This window comes from Atta cephalotes (assembly GCF_000143395.1).
Source record: "Atta cephalotes unplaced genomic scaffold scaffold00038, whole genome shotgun sequence".
Taxonomy (NCBI): domain Eukaryota; kingdom Metazoa; phylum Arthropoda; class Insecta; order Hymenoptera; family Formicidae; genus Atta; species Atta cephalotes.
Genome location: NW_012130102.1, coordinates 1,838,779 through 1,852,732, shown reverse-complemented (window position 1 = coordinate 1,852,732; position 13,954 = coordinate 1,838,779). Strand labels below are relative to the sequence as shown.

At 30.6% G+C, this 13,954-nt stretch overlaps 1 protein-coding gene across 1 annotated transcript in view; it reads right to left on the bottom strand.

Moving 5' to 3' along the window:
* LOC105621912 (neuroligin-3) overlaps nt 1–13,954 on the bottom strand; it is a 95,893-nt gene that overhangs the window by 40,594 nt on the left and 41,345 nt on the right. The window contains exon 6 of the mRNA XM_012203349.1: nt 1,373–1,500. Coding sequence (XP_012058739.1) covers nt 1,373–1,500 — 128 coding nt within the window. The remainder of the gene's footprint in view (nt 1–1,372; nt 1,501–13,954) is intronic.

Sequence of the window (13,954 nt, the reverse complement as noted above, 5' to 3'; positions counted from 1 at the left end):
GGTATACTATATATATATATATATATATATACACTGAAAAAAAAATATAGTTAATTTTAATAAATATTTAGTTCAATACTGCCAACTAAACAATTACTGACAGTAAATAAATATTTGTTCAATAAAAAAAATGATTGTTAAATCAAATTAACATTTCTCGTATCAAATAAATATATCTTTATATTTAATAAATATTTAATAAATATGTTTAGTTGGCAGTATTCAACGAAATATTTATTAAAATTGACTATATTTTTTTTTCAGTGTACAGTATACCTTCTATACAATTGAAAAGAACACAAAAAAATGAAGTAAAAAACTTATAAAAAAATTAAAAAATATAGAATACAATTTTTTCATGAAAAGCTTTTCTTGATAAAAATAATTTAAAAAATCACGCTTATTCAAGTAAATTTAGTGACACTCTATATAATATCTTTTTACCTTATACCGTTGATATTAGTATAGTGACGTTGGAAAAGTAATTAGTGCGGGCGTCCGATTTTTCGCGGACACGTAAATGGATAGCCTACAGAATAAGCCACAGGCTTTTTCAGGTCAAAGGGCTCATTTCGCGTCATCTACGACGTGCTCGAGCACAGTCCTCACAATAAAAATGACTTCGCGGAAAGTCTCCAGCCGCTCTTTCCTGAGCTCGAATAGCTACACACGAGTGGCAAGCCATGTTCCTGGCGCGACACTTCATCTCCCGCCTTTTCTTTCTTCACGTACGAAACGATGAAAGCTCGCTCGGGATCTGACCCGTTCTAATTCGAGCTAAATCGGCAGCCAGCGCGTTTTCTTCATGCACGGATAAGTGAAGACTAATCGAACGTTGAGTGGCTACTCTTGAAATGAATCATTTGACTATGGTCTCGATATTTGCTCAAAAAGTATTTTTGTTTTTCTACCCATTTACATTCAATATTTTTTTATGTAAAAACGAGAAAGAGAAATTAACATGTTTCGTTCATTCTGGACGTTCGCAAGAGATAATCCGTTGCATTAGTGCAATGACAATTAGAAGTTTTTTTTTACTGGGATTAATTGTACGTTCGTTTCTCTCTTTACTTTAATTCTGAACATTTTACTTGCATTACTTCACAATATAAATAATATAAAGTAGCATAGATATTTGAAAATTTGATATGAAATGTAACGCCGATATATTTAGTGTAATAAAATACTATTTTATTTTATGTTATTTATATATTTTCAGATACTTTAAAAAATAAAAATCGAAGATAAGAAATTTTGTTGTTATTAATTTGTAAAATTTATTTCTATCTCACAATAATAGTTTGATATTTAAAACATTCATCTATTCGTATCAAATATCACAAAATATATGCTACCATATAATATTACTTACCAATTTCTAAATATTTTTGATGTACTGGATCGTATTGTTCCCAGGACAAACTGCGAAATCGACTCTTTTCTCTACTAGCTGGCAAAAGCGTCTCGTTTCTCCCATGATGGTCGATAATGTTCGGATTTCTGTAAATTTAAAATTACATTCGATTATTTTTTAATATTATTTTGATCAATAATTTTTTTTCTCTTTTTCCTCTTTATTCTGTTTATCTGTTCTGTTTATCTGTTTGTCTGATAATTTAAATATCATTTGCTGAATAGAGATGTGAATGTAGTTGCTTGAAATCGAGATAACAAAATTCAGTTGAGATAGAGAGAAAGATTCGAATCACGAGCATCACATAATTCAGTATTGATGCGGGATATGAAGTTCGCAAAGTTTGATATTTCTTCGAGTTGCGTATTCCGTTATATGGGTGAAACTTGAGGTCATCCCTGCTCGTGGTCTTTTGCTGTGGCCAGGGCAGTAACCCATGAGTGACCATAATTATTTTGGCTAGGATACAGAAGTAACATATGGTTGGTCCCACGTTTACATTAACAGTAAATGGTAAACAGTGAAGTCCTTTTGAGCAAAGAGAATTACAGGTTGTATCTTGTACCTTCATGTTTATCGTTATATTACTTATAGTTCAAACTGAATAAGATAATATTTTGTAATCAATAATTAATTATTTCAGAAGCAATTTATATTAAAAAACAGAGAAATGCTTTAATTGTATAGAACGATACAGATCTATTGAATCCGTTCATCATAACATTGTTTGTGGATGAGTGCTATTTTTTTCCACTTACTTGATAATTTTATTTCTGATAAACAAACGAATTTGTTATTGACCTCATAAGCAAATTGAAACGCAACGTATTCAGATCGTTCTCTTATTATATTGTACAGAACATCTTTAATCTGTTTCTCAAGTAAGTAGTAGTCAGTATACAATTATTAATTTGGTTTTAAGTTAATGTTCTTTGTTACGATCTTATTTTTTAATTTCTATTATAGTGACTTTCTTAGTTTGAGTATCCGATGAGATACGACAGACGAAGAAGGGGAAAATTAAAATTACAGCCTATAGTGAAGTTCGAACTCTGACAAAGTCATTAGAGATCGCTGTTTTTCCAGCGCATCGATATGTCTTTATGTACTGTCACATCAATATCTCACATACCTACAATACACGCAGATCGCACATTCGTGTCAATTTTCGTATGACAAATTCGTCGCGATAAAGCGTCTAAGTCTAATTCTAAGAACTCGACGTTGTTTGTTCGTGTAAACTATAGTGTCTGGGAATCACTATTTCCTATTGCATTCATTTCAAGCAAACGATTTGACAACTGAGACATCATGTTTCATTAAAAAATGGTAAAAAATCAATTTTGAAAGTTTTGATCGATCTAGGCATAGACTCCACTTCCTAGACACGTATTATATATAATGCATATACTTTAATCCTGGAAAAGGATTTTCGAATCGGTGAAAGAGAAAAAAAGTATTTGTTACAAAAATTACATGATTTAATCGGTAAAACAGGAGTCTTTAGGAGCTTAATGATGTATTTTATATTTTTAATAACACATATCAAATGAATTCAATGTATACTGGAAGATTATATTTTTTTACACTTTGAAAAGGATACAATATTGATGTCAAAACATCTGTAATTATATTGTTTGTGTGAATACATGAATAATTATTATCACACTGAACATCTTGTGTTGGCTCACATTGGCAAATTTCCTTAAGTTTTTATAGTTAAATTTGATGCCTTTTTATTTTACATTATTACAATAATTAATTGTTAATGAAAAATAATGTAAATTAAGGATTCTTACATTACCTGGCGTTTCTTATTTTAGAATTAATTATTTTTAATCTTTAAAATAGAAAGAAGATGCTTGAATAAACTAAGTACAATTAATAACAAAATAAGTACCTTAACAACATATTTTAAAATTTTATATAAAAAAGTTTTTAAATAATCAATACAATACTGATGTCACAGACAATGAGTAAGATTACATAAAACGTAGTATTGTATTCTACAGAAAAGAATGGAAATTTAACAAAAGAAACCACTCTGATCATCGCAGAATTCAATCTGCCGCTTCATTTAAAATCTATGGAAGAATATTCGATGAGAATAATAGTTTTCACGCCGTTACGAGTGTAAATTTACCTATTCAAAGAACACCGAATAGTTAGTCCTCCATTGATCGATAACTCTCTATTACATATGACGCTATCTTGTAATTTGATATTGTGGAAATACTATTCATCGAAAGCGACATATGATGGTTATGTCTTCGAACATTGGGAAAATCCGTAAATTGCCTCGTCGTATACAGATATATATATATATATATATATATATATATATATATATGATACATGTATATGTATACATCGTATGCATATACAATGTCGTACAGCGCACATACTATAAAATATCTGAAGCGATATTACTATATTAACGTTACTCAAATGATTTAATTGGCAATCGCGAAGTGTAACAATTTACAATATGGTTACAAAAAATATTATTTCTAAAATTCATGGCGATAATGATTGCGTCATAGTGGCGTATTTGTGCGCGCGTAGGACGCATTACATAATTCGTGGCGATTTATGAGCATACGAGGATAAATACCAAAATCGCGGATCCTTGATATCGCGATATTCGAGAGCATATCGTTCGATCGGTCGAATTACGTGGATAATTACGAGCGAAGTTGGTCGCAAGCCAGATGTAAATCACACGAGAGAACGCGAGAACGCGGGGTTTTCGCCGAAATGGAAATTTGCGTGTGAAATAAGGCTGTTATTTTAGTTATAGCAATATCGTCTGTCATGTGAGCTCGCTTGAAAAAATATTTTATTTTGGTAAAAAACACCACTGTTGAATTCCCTCCGTATATTAAAAGCAACTGAAAATTTTATATTGCTGTTCTCGTGTCTCACGAACGGTCAAAATTTTTGCGAGTATTTGAATTTTTATTGGTTAATTAATACAGCTACCTCTGAATGATCTAATATACTTCAAATTGGATGTAATATAGTTTAAAATTATAATATTTTTATTATAGTTTATTATGTATGTATGTATATACTTCTTTTCAAGATATTTTGCAAGTAATACTTCATGTTTAATTTTTGATCCTCATAATAACATTTTTAATTAATATCTTATTACAATTTATATTATTTTGTTAAATAATAGTCATATATTATACAAATCTTGATTTTATAAGTTTATTATATGCAATTACTTATCTGTGTATAATAAATTATTAATTTTTCATATGCAATATTTTAAATATATACTTATTGTTAGGATTACAAATAATTTATTAATAATCTATCATAAAACAGACAACTGTAACTATAATCACTTTAAATCGTTTAAAAATTAAAGACCTATCTTTACATTAAGTTTTTTTTATTTCGTTATAAAACAACGTTCTACTTTTTAACAACTAACTTTTTACATATATAAAATATGTATTGTCTTTGTCGAAAATTATATTCTTATAAAGAAGAAAATCGATGGAAAGACTGCATCACAGTGGAGAAATTGCTATCCGGCCAATTAATGATAGCAACTGCGAATCAGTCGAGCGAAGGTCTCTCGAGCATTCTTAAAACGATATACTACGATATTTTCTCATCGAGATGGGATAGTTCCATTCCCAGTACGATTAGGACCAATTATTTATTACAAGTCTTCGTTTTCGTCTGTAGACAGAACCATCGCAAACAAGATCTAAGAGATCGAATTATCAGGATAGATATTGCATTCTTGTTATGCAAAGTAAGAGAAATTATTTGATATGAAATAAAATCAATCAATTATTATTAATTTTGTAAAAATAAAGCAATTGAAAGCAATGGGGGTCTCATAATGTATTAAATCAGATACAATGATAGGAAAGGAAAAGATAGGAAATTTGTTTGTTTCTTCGATCGCACATCATTCAAAGTTACTTACATGGCTATATAACAGTTCTATGTATATAGGTGCGCTCGCATACGTCCGCTGCGAATGCGCCCGTGATGGAACACGTCGAGACGGTCGGATAACATATATCTATGTAGATTGTGTAGCAATGGGGGCAACAATAATCTATAATGCACAGCACTCTGCAGAGCGTGCACGTCTCTATGGTGCCACACAACCCGCCTCGACGAAACCCGCTCCGATAATGAATCCTCGGAGCGATTTCCTCGTATGGGACATGCATGCATTACATTTAACACTTTCAATAGGACAACTTTAATGTTATATTATCACAGAATATATTAAATTTTAAAGTAAATTACTTTTCTTAATTTTCTTATAACATAATCTGGCGATTACAATTAGTTCAATCAATTAATTTGGATCATCTTAATGGATTCATTGAAATAAGAAAAACAAATATTTAGTTTCTGATTAAAAATTCTGATTAATAAAAACTTTTTAATTAAGAATACGAATGCAAATATCTTTTTATAGTAAAACTTTCTACCAATTACCAATATTATTGTGAATATTTTAAGTAAATTTACAACACTTTGGGATTATTGAAAAGTATTATATTATGTTGCAAACATTCTTGACGAAAAATATTACATTGCCGTCATTCTTCGATTTTTCTTGTTTTAAGCCGTCATGATTTATGACGTTATAGTCCATACAGTTTGCTATTCTGCTCGTATAAATTCAATGAATTATGTAATGTCGGTTACCCGTTTCTCTGAAAACGCATCGTCGACGATACATAAATTATTAGATGCGACCATTGTACAGGTACATAAAATATGCGCGATATCACTGATGTATTACTGTAAAGGGATCTCTATCAGTTAATATATCATTATAATTTTAATTAAATTATCCTCGAAGTACGCCATGCAACTCGCAAATTAACGATTAACTGCAAATGTTTTTGTATAATTCAAATACAAGGTATGAAAAGTGCAATATTATTAATATTTCATATTTATATTTTATATTTCAGACAGAAAGAAATGTCTTGAAGTTAAATACAATTAAATTGATAAATTAACCCAATAAAATAAAATATAGTTTCTCGCAAGAAATCTTTTTATATGTATGTAATTCCGAATTTTCTATTTAAAACTGATATAATAGAGATATAAGTAATTACACAAAAAAAAGCCATAATCTTTTGTAAAAGTATAAATATGAATGAATGAAAAATATTAATGAATAAATGAGCCTCAATTAAGTAAACTGGCTTTACATTTAATAATTTTACCATCTTCCCTGTGCGAAAGAAAATTCGTACTCAAATGTCGTTTTATTTATAGGCTATAATTAGCTCCTTACTTTCATATATTTGCTGAGTCTGTGAAGGAACAAGCTGTTCCGTTTGAATGATGAAAGACGCCAGACACAACAGCTGGTTATGCCGATGAAGCCAATTACGAGCATCGTGGTCATGTATGAACCTATAGACAATCTCCGCTCGGGAGATCGATCACTAATGGGCGCGACTGCCAGTTAGCATGCATCATCGGCGATTTAAGTGAAACCGACTCCGATCAATGGCACTGCCTCCCTCCCCCCCCCCCCTCTCTCTCTCTCTATCTATCTATCTCTCTCTGTCTATCAATTTAAAGCTCGATTTCGCTTTAATCCCCTTACGTAAAGTCGCTTGGAAAAATGCCGACTAACGCGGGATCTATGCTAGCTCAGTGGACCTTGATGTCACACCTGGCCGAGCCGACATTCACCACGAACATTGACCTGTCTGTGTGTGATAACGTATACGTCATGGAATGAAGTAGAAACATGTATGAAACATGATATAGAAAAAATGTTGAAAAATGGGGAGAGATACATAGAAGAAGTATACATTGTTAACAATTATATTATACATAATGGTATTTTGAAATATATCAAGTTTTAATAATTTTATATCTCTCTCAGTAATTATATTATACGCGAATAATTAAAGCCTTGATGAAGTAGTAAATTATTTTTGCATTATATTTTGTTGTGTCTTAACGATTGATGACAAGATCCCTTGATATTACATGTAAAACAATATTAATGTTATTTGGTAATTACTTCTTGTTAACGTTTCCAGAATTAATGCGGATGTTCGCAGGGGATTCATAATCAAATAATGAAAATTTCGTTCGGTTGGTATTCGACATAATGAAATTTCACTGCGAAATCATACCTCCGATATTATGCACGGACTTTTCTACATAAAAGCGAATTGAAACTACACTATTATATATATATATATATACTTGCACTATCGCCATTAAGCTGTATCAGTAATTGCAAAAGACAGTATACATCACTATTGTGCAAAGCAGACACTCTTTCTCTTCCAATTTCTCTCCCACACATTTCTTCCTTCATAAGTCGTTAACACATCCTTGGTTCGTGTGGCACTGCAGAATTTCCTGCTGATACCTGCGAAAAAGCTTCATATTCAAGCTTAACATCCTTTTTTGTGAATGTACGATGTAAAGATATGGAAAGAGTAAAACAGTCTCTTTTCAGTATGTCTCCATAGAGCAGCAACGGCATGTTATTTTTTACGTTATAATCTTAAATTGAATCGTAACTATTTAAAATTTAATTAAAATATACATTTTTTTGTGAATAATATATAAAAGAATTATATTTCAATATTTAGACGATAAAGAAAACGACAAAGACAGAACTTCAACAGACGATACTTTGCCACTCAAAATTATAAATTTTATTTTTAAATTATAATAACAAAAATTTTCTTAGAAAAACTTTGTTTTTTTAAAGAAAATAAATATGAGCAAATACATATAGAAACATATAGCAGCAAGGAAATACAGCAAACGTAGATACAAAGTTGAAGCAGGGCTTTATTTATATGTATATCGTGATTTTAATTTGAAAATATGAGCTATCGACATCGGCTCCCTTTTTAACGAATCAAGGCTCAACTAAACGCGACATGACCACTCTAATTGGATCTCCCTTAAAATTAATGAACGCAGACGACTTTGACGCCGAATTCAAAAGAACATTCCACTTTGCGTGCCGTGAACTCTTCCTTCGTCAAACAACCCAAGCTCTCCGATCCCGCTTATTCGTTGTTGTTTCGTCCTTCTTCCGTCGGTGCACAATAATTATGGCAGTCGTGTGCATCGCGCTCGCCGTGTCATCCCATCTCCTCTCCGCACTTTCCCCTCTTTCGAGTTCCGGAACATAGGGGCTCCGGGCTCGTGGTCGGTGGAAGATAGGTGGTGGTAAGGGGTGGGTTTTAGTCCGGGAGAATATTAAAGTTTGCTCATTAACCGCTGATGCATTGCCCTGTCGGCTCACCCTTTCCATTTCCCCGCTCTACCCCCTTCTTTCCATCCCGTCTTCTTCTGCGTTCTCGTTACGACGATACGAAAGTAGTCTCGTATTAACGCGGATAAAAAATGTACCGTTCAGTACAGCCACCCCCATTATTAATCATCATCTCAGTTTCGAGACGTGCCCCTACGAGAACATTGGTTTAATAGATCGTGATCCTGACTAAGGGAGATTTATTATGAACAAAGGTGTGCATTGCACAGATGCAATACTTTCTTAAAACTATTTACACATTATTAGGTAACACAATAACTCAATATTTCTTTCTTATTACTCGAATGTTTGTCTTTGCATGTTTGTGCATCAAATTAGATGTATGTTTATACAATCAGACTAACCACTCCTATAAATTATCTGTCTTGAAAATTTTAAGTGTATTGTTTTATTTAGATGTTAACTTAAAAATAGTCACTCAATTTTTTTTATGTAAATAACTACTCCCCTGAGATATTTCTGTATACTCTTATTAAAATCACTATTATTAACAATGTGTTGTATATTATTGATTGTTTTCCGCATAGACTTATAGACCGCTGACTCAATGTGATGAAAAGAAATAAATTTGATTCCGAGATTTCCTTGTTTTAATTCCCATAAGCATACGCATGCGTTCTGTCTGCGAGTATCGTGTGAATTTATATAAGTGTTAATAAAGGAAATATATTATGAAATATATTATGTCGCTGTGTGCAATGCTATCTTCAAACATAGAGGCAAAGTTGGCAGTCTACTTGTAGAAATCCTGTGGTTTCCGATTTATTAATATCTATTTGAGGATATTAGATGTGTTTAATTACAATTTTTTGAAAAGTAGAAATCAAACAAACATTAAACATAATAAATATATTAAAAATAAATATATTAAAAATAAATGTTTAGAAAGGCTATGAACCAAGTAACTACAATGTGTAAATATAAGAAACAAATATAATTATGATCTAAAGTAAATAACAAATAACAGACGTCGTTTCGAGCTCGAGTCATCTTTAATATTACATATAAATATAATTAAATAAAACAGATAAACTAAATGAAACTAATAAAATAATACCAAAAAATGACTATTTGTAAAATCGCATCCTGTTATCGTGAATGATATTACGTCCACAACAATATAGCGTAAATGTTGGATGTCAAAATAATAAAAATTCATATTGGTGTCAAAATGCGCAAAATATTCACAAGCATCGTAAATTAAAAAATTCTCGTTAAAATCTATAAAAAATGAAAACAAACATTACATCAATACAGTATTTAGAATTATTTTAGAATTACAATGTTGCGATGTCTACTGATAAAAAGAATAAGATAAATTTTTAAGTATATTAATTTAGTTTATTCTATTTAATTATGTTTACATTGAAGATGACTCGATTGGGCTCGAGACGATGTCTATTATTTGTTATTTGCTTTAGATTATAATAATTATATTTATTTCTTATATTTACATATTTACATTGTTGTTATTTGGTTCATAGCCTTTCTAAACATTTATTTTTAATTTATATTAATATTATTATATTATATTATTACTATATTAATATTATATTAATATTATATTAATATTATTGAACCATGTTATATGATGCATAATAAATATATATAGCTCATTATGACAGTAGTTTTAAAAAAAATTAAGATTTTAATTAATGTGACACTTTTTTATTGTGAGAATTTTTTTAATTACATGATATTTAATAAAGGCTCGTAAAGAACAAGTATTAATTAATAGAATAGATAGAAAATGGCGCCAATGCATGTGCCTAATGTTGATTGACTCCGACATTAAACATCCTTACTGTTAATTAGAAAGAAGACAACGTTAAAGAGAGAAGAGATTAAGACGAGGCATTGCGTTATATATTGAGTTGACAAGAAAATAATTGCATTTTTTTTAAAAAGCATCTATCATAAAAACCATAATATTACTTTCTTATCAACCAATATAAATATATCTTGATAGAGTAAAGTTTCAGCTTTAAAAATCTCTTTTTTTAAAGAAATTGCGATACGACAATTTTTAATAACGGAGTTATGAGCAATTAAAGTCAAAATGATCCTTTCATTTAATCTGCGATAACTCAGCAACCAAAAATCGTAGGAATATTTAAAGAAAGCGATTTTGTAGGGAAAGTATCAAGCTTTCACGATAGGTAGTCGAAAATTTTTTCAAACTTGTTTTGGGCACCACAAAGTGAGAAGAAAATTTTCCGTCTTTTTCAGTTCATAATTTTTAGTATGTAAAACTTACCAAACTCATATAAACTTAAAAAATGTAAAGATAAGCTTTTAAAAGTAGAGATTTCAAACTTTAAAACCTTTTGTTTAAATCTCTTTAAATTTTATTCATTATTGATGAAGATATTGTACAATTTTAAACTAAAAAAACGCAATTCCTTCCTTGCCAATCCAATAGATATTCCAGATATAGAACACAAAATGGCGAACACTTCCGGCTAATTGGCGTCACTCTCTCTTTATATTCACTCTAGGTATTAAAAATAAATGTGTTAAACAGTATCTTTGCAAAACATATTTTACAATCATTTATCTACATTTTTTCGCCGTTGAAATAAAACAGAGCATCCTTCTTTTTGCTTAGCAAGTTCTTTTTATCTTTCTTTAGTTAGATTACATTTTCTTTAATTATGTGTATATCGCAAAACTTTGAAACGTAAACGAATATCCTACGTACCCTACGGCACCTCGATACCACAGCTCAAAGCCAGCGCTCATCACTCTTCATCGTTCCCTTTGTCATTGAGACAGAAATGAAAGCCGTTGCTGTGGTAACCATTTTAACGTGTCTCCGAAACCACTAATAGCAATTTACCCAACGTGCATATCCAGGTAGTACGTAATTAAGCTCTGCCTCTTCCCATGCCCCTTGGAGCCCCTCCCCTCAACCCCTATGCGAGACACGAGCAGGTTTTGCGGTTACGAAGCGCGCGCGCGACACGGTAAGGGGAGAGAGAGCATTAGCAGCATCATGGACCATGCTCTCTCCCTGGAATGCCGTAGCGAGTCGTTATAACGCTCTTCCTTCCTCGGAGGAACCACAATGCTTCCTGCGAATTTCCAAATCCATCTGGATTACAGCCTTGAGCAATGCTTCATGGTGGAATTTACAGTGAGTCATTGTCGAAGGCTCATCGACATTACAGCAAAAAAAAATAAATGACATAGATATAGACAAACAAATTATTGCATCTATTTGCAAATGTATGGATATAACATACTCAGTTATCTAATAAAGATAATTGAGTTGTTAATTACTTATGTCAGATTATTCTATGTTGTTTATGAACTTCTCTCTTTCTAAAAGACACATTCCCTTACTTCAAAAAAATGTTATGTTTTAATTATTACTATGAGTTAGTTAAAAACTACTTAATCAAAAGTAAACTAATTTAACTTCACAATCCATCCGTTAAACAACACTTATTTGTGTTATTCTTAAGTTTTCAAATCATAACATTACTTTCTACAAGAAACATTACACATTTTGAATTGTGTCGTTTTCGTAAATAAAGAGATGAGAGTTTTCTACAGAGAATATTTTTAAAGTTATGTTTGATGATCAAATTTTGAAGAAAAAATTGTTTTATTTTTATTGAGCAGTTTAGTTCATTTTAAGATAAATAAAAATAAATTGTTGGTGATACTTCGAATTATTGTTACTTTTAATGACTTATTCCAGATTTTGATTCATACATCTAAAGAAATGTTCAATTTGTATATATATATATGTAGAGATTTAAAATTTAAATAATTTTAATTAATGCTCTAGATTTCAACCACTATTTTTTTTAATATAAAGAAATCTTATATTTATCTTATATTTATCATTATTTTTATCTCCATTTTTTTACCCAGAAAAATATACACACTTAACCTTTTTGTTAAATTTAAAAAATAAATAGTTCGTATTTCTACAGTCTGTATACATACATTTGTTTCCTGAATTCAACACGAAATCGATTGTTACTGTTCTTGTTACTAAGCCCTGTTAACGAATATACGGTGTAATTACTACTTTGTTCATTCATCTAAACTGAGTTTGAAAACGAGAAACGTGCGGCGAAATAATATAGGAACTTTTAAGGATCCACCAATCGATGAAGCGCGCGTTGAATCAGGGTTAAAAGTTTCGGCCGACTATGGTGTAATTAACGACGTTTAGAGATCCTGAGAACTTGTTGATAGAGTCGAAAGTTTGTCCTGGCCAATTATTTGCAATCTAAACAATGAACGCGAAGCGCATTATAAGTTGCGCAGCGCCACTGTTAATTCGTCGCGTGCCAACAACCACAAAATCTTGGTGGTTTCAACTCCTATGTCGACACGAAGCAGATTTACTGTAGCTATAAGTTTCAACATGCATAAAAACATTTATGAAACTCTAAGATTCAAAGACACGATAATGTTCACAACATTGCAATTCTCGTAAGCTTTTTAGATTAAAGCAGAATGAGTTTATAATCGATAATTTACTTTAGAAACTTCATTTACTCATTATAGGCATAGAATTATTCATTCACGTCATTATCTTTATTTTTGCTTTTTTATATTTAAAATCCAATAAAATATGATAAGTAACTTTATAATGTCGTCTTGAGAAAATGCCTATCATATTTTATGGAATATGAATTATGTAACATATAATGCTTTAAATTTAAACCATTTATTCAGAATATAAGATCCTGCAATTTTCTTATTGTTCAGCGTTGCACTTTATTTTTGTTATATTATTCTGTCAATCTTACGTCATTTATCGATTTATTTTTTTCTCTCATCATTCTTCTTTTATCTTTTACTATTTTTCCTTTCTTTCCATTCATTATGCATGTTGACAGAGAGAAAGAAGAAGATTTCTAACCGATCTTACCTGTTGCAGCGAGCTTTCAGTTCTCAAAGAACATGGCGACAGAGGATTTCAATACACATTAGAATATAAAAGAATGTATGCAACAAAATACATCGAGTTATCATAACAGATTAAACATAACAAGTCCTCAATTTTTCTCGAAGTCTTTAAGGCTTCTATTTATACACTACTATTATATATATTATATGTATATATATATATATATATATATATATATATATATATATATATATAGTAGTAGTTAGTAGTAGTAGTATATACTCTACACGACGAGAGTAGTAGTAGTACTAGAGAAGTAAGTACTACTACTACTTATTAGTACTTA